This window comes from Pseudophryne corroboree, chromosome 4, assembly GCF_028390025.1.
Source record: "Pseudophryne corroboree isolate aPseCor3 chromosome 4, aPseCor3.hap2, whole genome shotgun sequence".
Classification (NCBI taxonomy): domain Eukaryota; kingdom Metazoa; phylum Chordata; class Amphibia; order Anura; family Myobatrachidae; genus Pseudophryne; species Pseudophryne corroboree.
Window position 1 is genome coordinate 847,232,811 of NC_086447.1, and position 16,384 is coordinate 847,249,194.

At 45.4% G+C, this 16,384-nt stretch overlaps 1 protein-coding gene across 4 annotated transcripts in view; it reads left to right on the forward strand.

The window, feature by feature from the left end:
* Positions 1-16,384, forward strand: part of CLHC1 (clathrin heavy chain linker domain containing 1) — a 174,514-nt gene that overhangs the window by 15,534 nt on the left and 142,596 nt on the right. For 3 of the 4 annotated variants that reach the window (XM_063918632.1, XM_063918631.1, XM_063918633.1), the window contains one exon: positions 9,058-9,429. The exons of the other annotated variant lie outside the window; for it this stretch is intronic. In XM_063918632.1, coding sequence (XP_063774702.1) covers positions 9,058-9,429 — 372 coding nt within the window. The remainder of the gene's footprint in view (positions 1-9,057; positions 9,430-16,384) is intronic. 4 annotated transcript variants of the gene reach the window in all.

A 16,384-nucleotide genomic window follows, 5' to 3' on the forward strand; every position in this document is an offset into this window, starting at 1 on the left:
GGGGAGAACATAAGGGACGGAGAAGGACATGACCATGTTACAAACCTTCCAGGTGAAATCTCCTGACCCTAATTCTTCCAACTGCTTAATGCACGTATCAGTTTGTACGATATGTGCACAGTATCCTGGTGATACCTCTCCAACTCTAGTAATCCTATTTCCTAAGGTATATCGATACCGGAAAGATTTTCCTCTACTGGCTATGTGGCGTACGAGCTCTGTATCTGTAGGCATTCTATCTGCTCTGTGTGAAAAGGTCATGGTAAGGTTGCTCCACGACACTTCCCAATTTCCCGGTTTTCTGGGATTGGAGATGTTGAAACATAAGAGGGACCTATCCACATGGTATTGGTGGAGCTTCAAACTAGGAGGGCTGGAGATGTTAAACCTCCGATCCACCGGTCTCCCACCACTTAGCTCAAGTACCTCCCCTAACGTTAAAGGAAATGGTACTAGCCCTGATTTGCTGTGACCCTGAGGTACTTGAGAGCATACCCAACAATCTGTTTGGTTTAACACGTTACCCACTAAGGAGTGATAGTCACTCAATGGATGCCGGTCCATATGGATATTAAAACTGGATTGGCATTTCTTTATGCACCCATCTTCAACCAGATTATCACAGAGCCTACAGATACAATTTTCTTCAGCTAACAATCCATCACAATTTCTTCTATCGGATCGTTTTCTGATACTCGCCTTTGCTTGTTGGTTTGGTTGATCTTGGAAAACTACGCCTCCATCATCATAATCGGAACCCATTCCAGAACCTCTCTCGACCTCTATGGTACTCTCGCCGGAACAGACTGCTCTGGTCAACATCATGGTTAACATCAAAATCCGGATTACAGTCTCTTGGGGCAAGTCCATCTTTGAGGAAGAAATAGAGAAGAATGAGAAGGGGGAAAAAGAAATTTTTAAGGGAGAGGGGCTGGGAAGTGGAGAAAAACAATAAAAGGGAGAGGGGAGTCGACAACTGCTTCCGGTCTTCAAGGCTCAGGTGCCGCCTCAGTCCTCCTGGAACAGACACTCTAGTGATACAACCTCTACCGTCTGTTCCTTATCACGGGACTTCTCTGGATCAGCAACCTTTTTGCAGTGGGATGAATGGACCCAAGTCTCTCTCTCAGCAACCTTCAATGCTGTGGTGCTAGTCAATAAGACCTGGTATGGTCCTTCCCATCTATCAATAAGACAACCTGAGCGTAGAAAATTTCGTATCATTACATAATTCCCAGGTTCAATGTCATGACAATTACTATCTGGTAAATCAGGAATCACCAACTTCAGATTATCATTTTGACTCCTCAACTGCTTACTCATGTTAATCAAGTACTTTACAGTTACTTCATTGTTACATTTCAAATCATCCTGAGGGTTAATCATGACATGCGGTTGTCGACCAAACAAGATTTCAAAAGGAGACAGATTAAGGGGGGACCTGGGAGTGGTTCTGATGCTATACAAAACAATGGGTAAAGCTTCTGGCCACGTCAATCCTGTCTCTGTCATTACTTTACTCAATTTATTTTTAATAGTGCTGTTCACTCTTTCGACCTTCGCGCTCGCCTGTGGACGGTACGGAGTGTGCAGCTTGCTATCAATACCCATTAATTTACACATTCCTTGAAAGACATCACCTGTAAAATGGGTACCCCTATCACTTTCAATGATTCTAGGGATACCATATCTACATACAAATTCCTGCACAATTTTCTTAGCTGTAAACATAGCGGTATTTGTAGCTGCTGGAAATGCTTCGACCCAATTCGAGAAAACATCTATACAGACAAGTACATATTTCAAATTTCTACATGGGGGTATCTTTTTGTTTCCCCTGTATGTGGCTCAAAACTCCGCCTCTGTGGACCCTGCTCCCATTGTCGTGTGTTGTGTTGTTGTCTAGGGGGTTGAAAAGATCTTTGTACATTCTTTGTTCTACATTCTCGTGCAAAGTGTCCCGGTCTGTTACAAGAAAAACATGTTATTACACTTGCCTTACCCACAGGATTCGGTGGTACATACGCAGGCTGCTTTGTGGTCAGCGCCTGTATACTTACTGACATCAACTTATCACTTTGCGACTCCCTGTGCCTAGTGATATTTCTGTCGTGATCAATAGCAGCCTCTCTCAATGTGGACACTGACAGACCTCGCCAGCATGGTTGCGTGGTCTGTACCCTAGCTTTTAATGTTTCTTTCAAACCATCCATCAGTACAGATACTGCTACTTCTCGATGGTTTGGGTTGGTCTTAATGTCTTCTATACCAGTGTACTTTGCCATTTCTAATAGTGCCCGGTGAAAATATTCTGTTGCCGTTTCGGACTCCTTTTGCTTGATGGAAAATATCTTGTTCCATTTAACAACGGCTGGGAAATACTCCTTTAGCTGTAAATTTATCCTTTTTACATTATCCTTGTTGTACACGTCTGTAAGCGGTACATCTTTATCCAATGCACAGTCAGCTAAAAATTGAGTTGCGTCAACATTGGAAGGTAAACAAGCTCTTAGCAGTATCTGCCAATCCTTGTTGTTGGGTTCTACAGTGTTACCTAGATCCCTGATGTATTTTTGGCTAGCAACTAAATCCTTCCTGGGGTCAGGAAATTCGGACACTATTGTTCTCAATTCCATTCTGGAAAATGGAGTGTACATGGCAATGTTCCTTATGGGAGTGGCTCCAGACACATCTGTTTTTCCATTGGGAACTGCTATTACCCTTACAGGAGCAATTCTAACAGCCTCTTCCTGTGTAGATTCTACAGCTTGTTGTGGTACAATTGTTTCAGTGTAGTGCATGGTGCCGTACTTACCCGTTGACACGACCTCACCTATCCCTCCGCTAGGGGCTTTCACTAATCTCGTGGGTGTCGCTGTGCCTACTGTGGTCTCTGCTATGGTGGCTGCAAGAGAGAGAGCTGAAATTGTTGCTGAATCGTCTTCTTGATCACACTCCTGAGGAAGGTTCAAAACAGGGTACATCTTGCACGGGTTAATACTTGCATGAGTTATTTGGTTAACATCATTAACATTTACAAGGTTACTAAGAGTTTTTGTTTTATAACCCAGTGCGTTTCTCTCCGTAATCAACTTCTCTCCTGCAATGTATGGTGGAGGAGGAGCTGTGGCTATCAGCTTCCTGACTGCCCCAGATCCTGCCGCCAGAGCCAAACCTCTCTGTATCTCACCTTCCTGGTGCCATAACTGTAAATAATCATGATGTTGAATTCGTCTCTTTGCTGATTTTACGAGACATATCCTCCTCCTTAAATTTTGTAACACTTCTGGACTAAAGCTACCTATTCTTGGGAATTTGTCCCTGTCTTGTACAGTCATTCTCTCCCATTCATCACATAAAGATTCGGTGTGACTTCCATATTTTTCACACATTACATATCGTGCCGACCCAACTGGTCGGTTCACAGAATCAACCTGAACCAGGGTTGATCGCCCCCTACCTGAGCAACTGGCCCCCATAGTCTGCAGGTGTTGCTTAGTCCTCCTTGGATTTCTGTGTCAAGGTTTTCAGCAAGCCTTTACAGACAACCAAATTACTCCACAGTAGGCCGGCGGTGGCGGTTTACCGAGTACCCCACTCACTCGCCCACCTCGACCAATACGACCTGATCACACCGACGTGGTGCTGGCGTACTCGATACAGGGCCCCTATGGAACCTTCAGTTTACTGGAACATATGAGGGTTACCCGCAGGACACTTACTCTTTCCAGTAAAGTTGGGGTTGTTAGATAGTTCCTGAGTGACCAGCGAACTTCCCTTCCAAAAATAAAAAATTACACAAATCACGTCAGAATGTACAAATAGCGTTTGTGACCACTTTACTCTAATGGTATTAGGTCAGATTACTAACTACTGCACACAATTACGTGTGGTCCAATCGTTCAGTACACAAGCACTACTTGTTATGTACTGAAAGATCAATGGAATCGATGTTTCCGGCCGCGATTCCTTCAGCAAGAGCTTGTATGGCCTATATGGGTTCTGCACCAACACCCCAGGCGTTGTGCCACTGGACTTTTATAGCGGACCTTTTACCTTACGACCTCCTGGTCTTGTTACCTTATGACCTCCTGGTCTTGTTACCTTATGACCTCCTGGTCTTGTTACCTTATGGTCCGCTATACTCTAATGCTCAAATATTATTTAACCAGGGATGCCTCCCTAGCCACCGTATATGTCACTTACACGTATGTCCCTTGACGAGTACCCGACTTTCCTTTTGGTTCCACCTTAAAGTTGTATAAACTTATGTATAAAAAAACACACTCACTCAACACATGTACACTTTGTTTCTATATCTATTTCTGCGCAGAAATTGTCTTCAGTCCAACAGTGTTACCAATTAGGAGCAGGATCTGTTAAACTAAATTTCAGATTTTTCCAAAAATAGATTTGCGTTATTTACCGCTTCGCGTTATCTACCGCTGTGCGTTACTTATCGCTTTGCGCTAATTATCGCTTTGCGCTAATTCAACTTTTCGTGACGAGCTACGTGGGCGTAACCAGACGCTACGTTGCGTAATGTACGCTGCGTGCGTCTGCCTTTTGGATTGCGTACGCTAGTCTTTGTTAGCGACACGTGTACGCAATGCAAAGATCCACCGTAACACAATATATACTTTTATCAATGTAAATGATCCCTGATCATCTACCACAATCCACACTGACTGCCTTGTCTCCTAGACAAATCGTGTGTTGTTCTATACTTTAACTATTACCTTTACTATGAAATAACAGCAAATCTCTTTTTAGCACTTTCTATCAACTATAAAAATTGGCAAACAGGAATAGTGATATACGAAATTGAAAAAGAAATGCAGATAAATGTATGCGTGCGTGTATACGCAAGACAGAAGAGAAATAAACAGTTTTAAAAGACACAAGCGTTTTGTTCTTACTTCCGGTTCCCGGATTCCTTCAGCACTCTTTATCTAAGCGAAGCAGACGCTTATCCCGTCAGCACTGGGAGACAACCTCCCACCCTTTGCTGGGGGATAATGTCTGCTGATCTACCTAGTGCAGATATGAGAAGGATAGGACGAGTCCCCAATTGACAATGCTAAATTCCTTTGTCGTATAAACAACCCTTTATGAAGTCTAAGAACACTGTACGCTGTTTACTTAAGAAGTACCGTACGGGTACGCTGGTTGCGTAACGATCGCTCAGCCGTAGGCGAGACGCTCAAGCGTCACGTTCGCTCACGGCCCAGTGATCACAGGACACGTTATTGGTTATGACTAGAGTAATGATTCGCTATGGCGTAGCATACGCTCGAGACCACGAGGAGGTCACCAGCGGCGCAGACGCTCACAACGCTATACCTTAATGTTTAAACCTTATACCAATGAAATACACAGAATAACTTAATGTGAATACAGGGTGTAAGTGCAACCTTGTGTAACCTGACTAACTACAAAGCTGCTTGAGCGTCACCGACGCTCAAGTGAACACTTAACACTATAGAAAATACACAGATACTGGTTTAGGTTCCAAAGCCTATTAACTGTATTATATCTAATATATTTGTAAAAGGGGATAACAGTACAAATGATACACTACAATATAACAGAGACTTCCTAACCACAGAACTAAACAATAAATACAAAAGGACAATACTACACTGACCTAAATGCAATACAATACAATACTATCTAATACAATACAATACTAGCCTAGTCTAGGGGAGATATGAGAGAACAGAACAGGGAGAGAGAGAGAGAGAGAGAGATGAGAGAAATTGGCTCACAGAAAGACAATGATTACGGAGAGAAACTTACGCACAAAGGGTATGATCGCCTGCGCCTCGATATCCAGCTCCCGGCTATCAGCAGATAACCGTTGATGAGAGAGTGAGAGCTGGATGTGGTCGGCCTGCCTATTTATGCCCCACACACAATGCAATCTCCTGGTCCTACAATCCCATTGTCCATTGGCCGAAGGAATTCGGCCCTGCATCATAACAAAAGGTCATAGGGTGATTCATACAGGTGGGCTGTGACGATTTCCAACAGCTCAGGTGGGTGGGAAACTGGGTTTCCCGCCGCATACCTGAGTATGTGTAAATAATAGAAATGGACATAAACTTCTTATGTCCATAACTATTCGCACGAGCGATTAATACGCTCCAAACCAACACCGGAATATTGCTAATTAAATACTCTTCCGATGGGTACCAAACACTGCTGTATGATTCCTGTTAGACCCTTCGTACGATGCAAAGAGGGATTCCTCAGCTCAGGGACATTCTATATTAACCAAACTTTCAGAATCTATCAAGGGGACCATGATCTACAAACTACATTAATTGTGAACATTTGTAACGAATGAGTCGCACGCTACGACTACATAAACTCTACCGTAAATACGCATACCGCGCCTGCGAGTGCACGCTATTGCGGGTATGCGCCTTCACGGGAGAGCGTACGCATGCGCAGCGCGGACCAGTGTGCGGTGCAAATATGGCAACGTGCATAGAGACATTTTTCTGACTTTGACAGAAGGTTGTGTATCGATTATATTCAGCTTGTTGCTGTTTTTAGTTCATACTATTAACTGATCTTGCTTGTAAACCATGTTACACGGTGTTTTGTGGTGTGAGCTGGTGTGTTCTCACCCTTGGTTAATAAAAATCCTTTTCCTCGAAATGTCCCTCTCCCTGAGCACAGTTCCTATAACTGAGGTCTGGAGGAGGGGCATAGAGGGAGGAGACAGTTCACACCCATTCAAAGTCTTATAGTGTGCCCATGTCTCCTGCGGATCTCGTCTATACCCCATGGTCCTTTTGGAGTCCCCAGCATCCTCTACGGACTAGTAGAAAAGGATTTACCGGTAGGTATAAAAATCCTATTTTCACTGTGATATAGTGAGCTGACAGCCTCACTGGGGCTGTACAGCTAGGGGTGTGCTGGTGTCTCTCTCTCTCTGTGTCTCCTCTCACATACAGTAAGGGCAGGCTTGATCAGTATTACTGTCTGTGTGTATGTCATTGTGATTACTGTAAACATGGGTAAACACAAACTGTGCAGTGTATGCCACACCAGAACAATGCAGCCAATCTTCACAACTCAGTGAAGGTGCTGGGGGAGAGGGTCCAGTGCCCTCCTGGCTAGGGGCTCTTAAGAATATGGGGTGACATGTAATAGGATGAGATTTTTAGACTTTTTAGTCAAAAAACAGCCGAAATCGTCTGTTTTGAGTAATTCGCAAATGTAATGGGATGCAAATTGCACTCTATTTCGTATTTTTCCCTGAGAAAATCGCATATTTTCACCTGTCGATTTCATTTCGCACTTTAAATCGCATCCAGATGTTTTCCCATTCAAAAGTATACAACTCGCAAATGTAATAGGATGCGATTTTGAAAATTGCACTTAAAAATTGACTAAAAACCGCACACAAAACAAACCAGGTGATTTGGAGTACCTAAACCATCCAAAAAAAACAAAGGGTTACATTTTGCACAGGTGAGCCATACTTTCATCAGAAACACCCCTACAAATACCCCTACATCATCCAGGGCACCTGTGAGGGATTGAGCAATGGAGTTTTTGCAGTCAGGAGTTGAGCTGTGTGTATGTGATATTGCACGTTTGGAGTAGCTGCGCAGGCTGCCAGATCCAGGTCCTCAGACCACTTTGTGCTTCATGTAGGTACCGTGCAAGGGTGTACCTGGAGACTCCCTCTCAGATCAAGAGGTGGTGGAGATGTTTCAGCTGAACCGCACAAACCTCTTGAGCTTATGTGAGAAGGTGAGACATGATTTGGAGCCATATGGCTCTGCCAACTATGCAGTGTCTGGCCTGCAAAAATTAATGTGTGCCCTGCACTTTTTTGTCACAGGCACCAGTCAGTCTGTGGGCTCTTGGTCGCTGGGGGTTACACAAGCCACTTTTTCAAGGCAGTTAACTCAAGTGTTATATGCCATAAAAAAGCTGTGGCGCACATATATCACATTCCCAAGTTCGAGTGGCAGAACCTGACGGTGGCATTCTATCAGCTCTCAGCATTCCCTAATGTCCTGGGGGCCATAGACTGCACCCACATTGGGATTCGGGCACCACACGTGAGGGGGTATGTCTTTGTCATTCAACATGTGCATCATTCCCTCAATGTGCAGGTGGTGTGTGACGCTGACCTTAGAATTCTCAGTGTGGTTGCAGGTTACCCAGGGTCTTGCCATGATGCCTATATCCGGTATCACTCATCCCTTTGGGAACACTTCCAGCAGCACATCATGCCTGAGGGATGGCTACTTGGTAGGTATGTTCAAGTTATCTTTTAATGTGTTTCCTAATATGTCCTTTTAAAAGTACTGTTTTACTGCCTAACAATGCAGCACGGCCCTGACCCATAATGGTGTGCTTATTTGGTCAGTAACACACTTATTTGTGCCACGAAGTCGACTTACATTCCTCTAATGATTGTGCTTATGTGTAGTAATAACTGACTGTTAGGGTCTGGTAATTAACTATACCTTAGTGTGTATAGTTAAGCTTCAAAAGGGCACTAAAAACCCACCTATTCATCAAAGCATACCCTCCCGATGCATAACCCAGTGCTGAAGCCGCGCCTCCACCCCCCTGCCTCATGCCGTGAACATCTCAGCTTTGCTTGCATACTGCCATCACGCTACCTCCCGCTTGCCTGCACCTCTTGTCATCTGTCTGTCGCCCCTCCCCACTAGATTGTTAGTGGGGATTGTCACTCGCAGCTCTCCCCTACTCAACGACCATCTTTATCCTGCTAGTAAAGGCTCCTCTCCATCTATGGCCACCAGCCTCTAGTAGTACGATGATCACTCCATCAATACTTACATCTTAGCTGTACATGTCTTGAGAACGTGTGGTGCTCTGTTACCTGCACTCTATTTCTGTTATTTATTTACTGTAATGCTTTGTTTTGTCTCCCTGTACTGTCCTTTGTACGGCGCTGCGAAACACATGTGGCGCCTTATAAATAAAATGTAATAATAATAATAACAAATACCTGAAAACAAATGTAATTATTCATTCACAACCACAACTTATGTTTTGCAGGGGATTCAGGGAATGGGTGTCTACCGTGGCTCATGACACCTCTGCATAATCCACAAGGCCCTTCACAGCACCAATATTACGATGCACACATTGCCACCCGCAGTGTTGTGGAACGCACTTTTGGAGTGCTGAAAAGTCATTTTAGGTGTTTGGACTGGTCATCAGGTACACTACTTTATCAACCACCCAAAGTAGTGATGATCGTTCAGACTTGCTGCATACTGCACAACATTGCCCTGGGCCAAGACAATTATGCAGAGGAAGGCATTGCAGCAGTCGTGGAGGAAGCTGAACCTACACGAGTTAGGGCAAATAGGAATATGCGGAGGGGGGATGTGATTCGGAATGAGATTATATGGCTGTATTTCTCAGGTAATTTGCTTGAATTTCCTTGCTTGTTTTTAAAAACAAAAACCCCATATTCCTTACAATCAATGTCCATTAACATATATTTCTCTTACGTCCTAGAGGATGCTGGGGTCCACATTAGTACCATGGGGTATAGACGGGTCCACCAGGAGCCATTGGCACTTTAAGAGTTTGAGAGTGTGGGCTGGCTCCTCCCTCTATGCCCCTCCTACCAGACTCAGTTTAGAAAATGTGCCCGGAGGAGCCGGTCACAGCTAGGGGAGCTCTCCAGAGTTCCTCTAGTAAAGTTTATTTTTAGAGTTTATTATTTTACAGGGAGGCTGCTGGCAACAGCCTCCCTGCTTCATGGACTAAAGGGGGGAGTAGTGTCCGCCCTGCGGGGTCTGAGCCACTATCTCCGCTGACAGGACGCTGAGCTCCAGAGGGGATAGATCGTTCCCCGCCACATGGGATCACTCACCCCAGCAGCATGCCGCCAGCCCCTTACAGAGCTGAAGATCAGTGGGGAGTGAGTCACGGACCCCTCTAGCAAGCGGGGAGTCAGTGTGAAGATGGCGGCAACAGGGTAGGAGCACAGTACTAACTGCGCACCGGAGGCTCAGCGGTACTTAGGTGGTCATTCTGAGTTGTTCGCTCACTAGCTGCTTTTAGCAGCAGTGCAAACGCTAGGTCGCCGCACTCTGGGAGTGTATCTTAGCTTAGCAGAATAGCGAACGAAAGAGTAGCAGAACTGCTACTAAATATTTTCTTGCAGTTTCTGAGTAGCTCCAGACCTACTCCTAGATTGCGATCAGCTCGGTCCGTTTAGTTCTTGGTTTGACGTCACAAACATGCCCTGCGTTCGGCCAGCCACTCCCCCGTTTCTCCAGACATTCCCGCGTTTTTCCCTGACACGCCTGCGTTTTTTAGCACACTCCCGGAAAACGCTCAGTTACCACCCAGAAACGCTCCTTTCCTGTCAATCATTCACCGATCAGCAGTGCGAATGAAAAGCGCCGCATGAACACCAGCAAATCTACTAAGTTTTGAGATAAATAACTTAGTGCATGCACTCTGCGTACCATGCGCATGCGCAGTTAGCAACAAATCGCAGCATACGAAAATCGGCAATGAGCGAACAACTCGGAATGACCCCCTTAGTACGGCGCTGTGAGGGGCACCCTGAGCCGGGATCCGGACTGAAAGTCGACAGTAACTAGGTCGACAATGTCTAGGTCGACCACTATTGGTCGACAGTAACTAGGTCGACAGGGTGTCTAGGTCGACAGGGTCTTTAGGTCGACATGTGCTAGGTCGACAGGTCAAAAGGTCGACATGAGTTTTTCACAATTTTTTTCTTTTTTTGAACCTTTTCATACTTAATGATCCACGTGGACTACGATTGGAACGGTAATCTGTGCCGAGCGAAGCGGTAGCGGAGCGAAGGCACCATGCGAGGGGACGCGGTGCACTAATTGGGGTTCCCGGTCACTCTACGAAGAAAACGACACCAAAATAACATTAAAAACTCATGTCGACCTTTTGACCTGTCGACCTAGAACATGTCGACCTAAAGACCCTGTCGACCTAGACACCCTGTCGACCTAGTTACTGTCGACCAATAGTGGTCGACCTAGACATTGTCGACCTAGTTACTGTCGACTTTCAATACAACACCCCCCTGAGCCAGCTCCTGAACCCTGCACTGGTCAGCAAGCCTGTTGGGGTCCGTGGATCTCAGCCAGCATTTTACCTCAGGCCAGTATAATCCTTGTGAAGAACGGGAAGACAGAACCATTTTGGGGGCGGAGCTTATTAGAGCGGACCCAGCAGCGTTCAGCGCTATTTTCCTGCCTGCACAGCGCTGTCCAGGAAGAGCAAGTCCCTCCACAGCAACTCCAGCTATCTCTCATGGTACCAGGGCATTGTAGAAGGGGGGGGGGGGGGGGGGGGTTTGGGGAGGCTGCATTAAGACTGTGTATCGTATTAAGGTGCACAGTCAGCGCTGGTAGGGGTCTCCCTTTACATTAAATTGCTGTGTGTGGGTTGGCTCTAATCTCTGTGTCTCTCTTGCCATCCTTGGGGGTGAAACTCTGTCTGTCCTCCCCTGTGTGTGTGGAGTGTCTGTGGTCTCCGTTAAGCAATGTCCAGGGACTCTGTGTCATATGCTGCAGAGGATATGTCCTCTCAGGATGATCCCATTCCATGTAATCAGGATTTCACTGGTTTAGCACAGATACCAGCAAGGGATCCTGAGTGGTTATCCTTTATCAAATCTATGATTTCTCAGATTTCAAATAGGGTTGCACAAAATGAATCTGCAACTCAGGCTTTACAGAACTCTATGGCAGTCTGGCCCAGTTCTGGTACCTCAGGGCTCCCCGCTGTATATTCACATAAAAGTGCTCTTGCGCAGATTATGCAGGATGGGATACCGATTCTGACACTGCAGACGGTGACGGGGATGTGTTGCGGGGGGCAGCATCTCTTGCTAAATGGGTGCAGTTGATGATAGAGGCTATTAGAGACGTGTTGAATGTTACTGACACAACACCCGAGCAGGTTGAGGAGGTTTACTTCACTGAAAATAAGAAAGCCTCGCTAACCTTTCCTGCATCAAAGGAATTAAATACTATTTTTGAAAAGGCTTGGGAAAACCCGGATAAAAATTCCCGATATAACGAAAAGGGTTCTGGTGGCATTTCCTTTCCCGGTAGAGGATAGGAAAAAATGAGAAAAACCCGCCAATTGTTGACGCGTCAGTATCCAGACTCTCAAAAAAAGTGGTTTTACCTGTTCCAGGATCTACCGCCTTGAAAGAGCCGGCTGATCGTAAAATTGATAATATGCTGAAATCCATGTACACGGCTTCTGGGGCAATAATATGTCCCACTATTGCCAGTGCTTGGATTGCCAAAGCTATAGTAAAGTGGTCAGGCACGTTACTTGAAGACTTGGATACTATGGAGAAATGTGATGTTGAATTGTTTTTACGTAACATTCAGGATTCAGCAGGATTTCTGGTAGAATCCATGAAAGACCTGGGTTCCATGGCTGTGGGAATTTCTTCCATGTCTGTATCAGCTCGTCGAGGACTGTGGTTGCGCCAGTGGTCTGCCGACGCGGAATCCAGGAGAAGTGTGGAGACCCTACCCTACACAGGTCAGGCTCTCTTTGGGGAAGCGTTAGATGCATGGATCTCCACGGCTACGGCTGGTAAGTCACCTTTTCTTCCTTCGGCTAAACCTGCTCCAAAGAAACCCTTGTCTTCATCTACATCACAGCCCTTTCGGTCTAACAAGCCCAGAAAGGCCAAGCCGTCCAACACCTTCTTTTGGGGAGGTTGGCCCAAGTCCAAGAAACCTGCGGCTGCAGGTTCCCAGGAACAGAAACCTGCTTCAGGTACACCAAAGTCCCGCGCATGACTGCGGACTGCACGCCCCGGAGGTGGGGCCGGTGGAAGCGAGACTCAGTCATTTCAGTCACGCCTGGGTGTCATCTGGCCTGGACCCCTGGGTGCAAGATATTGTGTCTCAGGGGTACAGGCTGGAATTTCAAAATCTCCCTCCTCACCGATTTTTCAAATCTGGCTTGCCAGCTCTGCTGGCGGACAGGACTGTCCTGCAAGAAGCCGTCCAGAAGTTGGTGGAGGCAAAGGTCATTGTGCCAGTACCACCTCATATGCAAAACAAAGGTTATTATTCAAACCTTTTTGTGGTACCGAAACCAGATGGTTCGGTCAGGCCCATTCTGAACTTAAAATCACTAAACTCCTTTCTGAGGGAGTTCAAGTTCAAAACAGAGTCTCAAAGGGCAGTGATATCAGGTCTTGAGGAGGGGGAATTCCTAGTATCCCTGGATATCAAGGATGTGTACCTCCACATTCCGATTGGCTGCCGCATCAAGCTTATCTTCGGTTCGCACTGTTGGACTGTCATTTTCCGTTCCAGGCCCTGCCATTCGGCCTCTTCACAGCACCGAGGTTATTCACCAAGGTGATGGCGGAAATGATGATTCTACTCCGCAGACAGGGGGTGAACATAATTCCATATCTGGAGGATCTGCTGATAAAAGCATTGTCCAAGGAGAAGCTGTTAAGGCCCATAGCTCTCATGACCCAGCTTCTCAGGGAACATGGCTGGATCCTGAATCTTCCAAAATCACATTTGGAACCAACCCAGAGGTTGTCCTTTCTGGGAATGATCCTCGACACGGAAGTGTAGAGGGTGTTTCTTCCAGAGGAAAAAGCATTGGTGATACAAACAATGGTCCAGGATGTCCTGAAGCCAGAAAAAAGGGGAAAGAGGAGAATGACCATAAGACGGTCACCCTCCAAAGAAGGCTTACTTTGCGGCGCACTCTTTTTTGTTATCGAATTCGTGATTATTCAAGAATTAAAACTTAACATTTATTAAGAATATTAAAATAATGTGGTCAAAATAAGACATAAACAACACAGGTTGATCAGAATTGACCTGCAGTGATTCAAGATCACTGTATACATATACGTATGGTATATACGTGGTTAATGTTCACTATATTGTACAAATAGAGTCTCTATTAGAAATTTCTTTAAAACATAACCACGTGTCTACAGAAACGATAGATAATTGTAGAACAAAAAGTGAAATATTGGTCATATGGTTATTCGGGTAACTATAAGCTCAAGGAGATCTCTCTCAATAAATGGTTGGATCTCACACCGGAGACATATACCCGGTTAGCGGCAACTGCCTACTCTGTCCTGAAGCCAACCTGGGTGTCGGTTCATCAGTGCATTCGCCTTCTGTGAAAGATGGTGGCCTCTAACGAGGCCCTGCAGTACGGGAGGTTTCACGCTCGGTCCTTCCAACTGGATCTCCTGGACAAGTGGTCGGGATCCCATGTACACATGCACCAGAGAATACGTTTGTCACCAAAGGCCAGGATTTCACTCCTCTGGTGGCTGCAACTGCCTCACCTTCTGGAGGGCCGCAGGTTCGGGATTCAGGACTGGATTCTTCTAACCACGGATGCAAGTCTCCGGGGCTGGGGCGCAGTCACTCCAGGGGAAACCTTTCAAGGAAGGTGGTCAAGTCTGGAAGCCGGCCTGCCGATAAACATTCTGGAACTAAGAGCCGTCTACAACGGTCTTCTTCAAGCAGCCCATCTTCTGAGAAATCGGGCCGTTCAAGTGCAGTCGGACAATGTGACAACAGTGGCTTACATAAACCGACAGGGCGGAACAAAGAGCAGAGCTGCAATGTCAGAGGTAACAAGAATTATCCTCTGGGCAGCAAAACATGTGCTGGTGCTGTCAGCAATCTTCATTCCGGGAGTAGACAACTGGGAAGCGGACTTCCTCAGCAGACACGATCTCCATCCAGGGGGTGTTCAAGGAGGTAACAGATCTCTGGGGCGTATCCCGGATTGACATGATGGCCTCTCGTCTCAACAAGAAGCTTTGGCGGTATTGTTCCAGGTCGAGGGACCCGCAAGCAGTGGCGGTGGATGCTCTAGTGAGTTTTCCAGTCGGTGTACGTGTTTCCTCCACATCCACTCATCCCAAGAGTTCTAAAGCTCATAAGGAGAACAAGGGTTCAAGCGATCCTCATTGCTCCAGACTGGCCAAGAAGGGCTTGGTACGCGGATCTTCTGGATCTACTGCAAGAAGAGCCGAGGCATCTTCCTCTTCGGGAGGACATGCTGCAGCAGGGGCCGTTCGCCTATCAAGACTTACCGCGGCTACGTCTCGGCTTTACAATTTTGCCGAGCTGCAACTTGGTCGGGGTCGAACACGTTTGCAAAGTTCTACAAGTTCGATACTTTGGCCTCTGATGATCTGAAGTTCAGTCAATCAGTTCTGCAGGAACCTCCGCTCTCTCCCTCCCGTTCTGGGAGCTTTGGTACATCCCCATGGTACTAATGTGGACCCCAGCATCCTCTAGGATGTAAGAGAAAATAGGAATTTGGTTACCTACCGGTAAATCCTTTTCTCGTAGTCCGTAGAGGATGCTGGGCGCCCGCCCAGCGCTTCGTATTCCTGCTATCGTTATTTGGTTCAGTACAACTTCTTTTTAGTTGAGTACTGCATTGTTACTTGGTAATTGAGATGTAAAGGATCGCACAGACCTGTAATATAATCAATTAGTTCTATTGTGTATTATCGTCTTTTCCCCATTTAGAAAGCAATTTATCTGAAAAAGAAATAAAACAACAATATATCTATTGGAGGTTGCTCCTGGAATAAAGATTTGGCACTTGATATTAGTCAAAAAGAAAAGAAAAGTATTCCTTTGATAGGGCACACTAAGACTAGTACATCTTAAATTTACTGTAAGTCATTAATCCTTGGGAAAATGACCACTCATGTTAAAATATAACTTTTATTGAATAAACGTTAATAGCCAGCGAAATATGTGAAAGTGAAAGAAATTATAATAATAATGTGAATAAATTAAATTAGAGTGATATTAAAAAGCTAAACCACTGGATAAATATATGCTTGGTTTATTATTTTCCCTTATTGGGATATATTTCTAGTTGCTGAAAAAGTGTATTACAACTAATGTAACACTGTTACTTTTTAGGAGATGATGTGGTGTGAATTATTATACTTTGTATCGATTGGGGTATGGTCCCAGATCTGTTACTATGCCTGAGCTTAATTAATGACAAGAGCCTCATATTAATGGTGTGCGCATCACCAATTAGTCACAGCTCCTATTCGTTATAATTAACAATAATTTGTATGCATTAATCTTTGACATATATACTAAACAATATCCCTCCTATTACGTGTAGAATTTCTTCACATACATCTAACTCCATACATAAATAGTGACTAATCCATATGTGGGCATGTTGCTGTAAGCGGTTGCATGGATCGGCTGATCCGATAATTAATGTGAGCATGTACATTCCACGAATAGCGGCTAAAGGTACATATTTATCTCTGGTGCTTATTTGGACACAAATATACCATTAATCACGGTTTAAT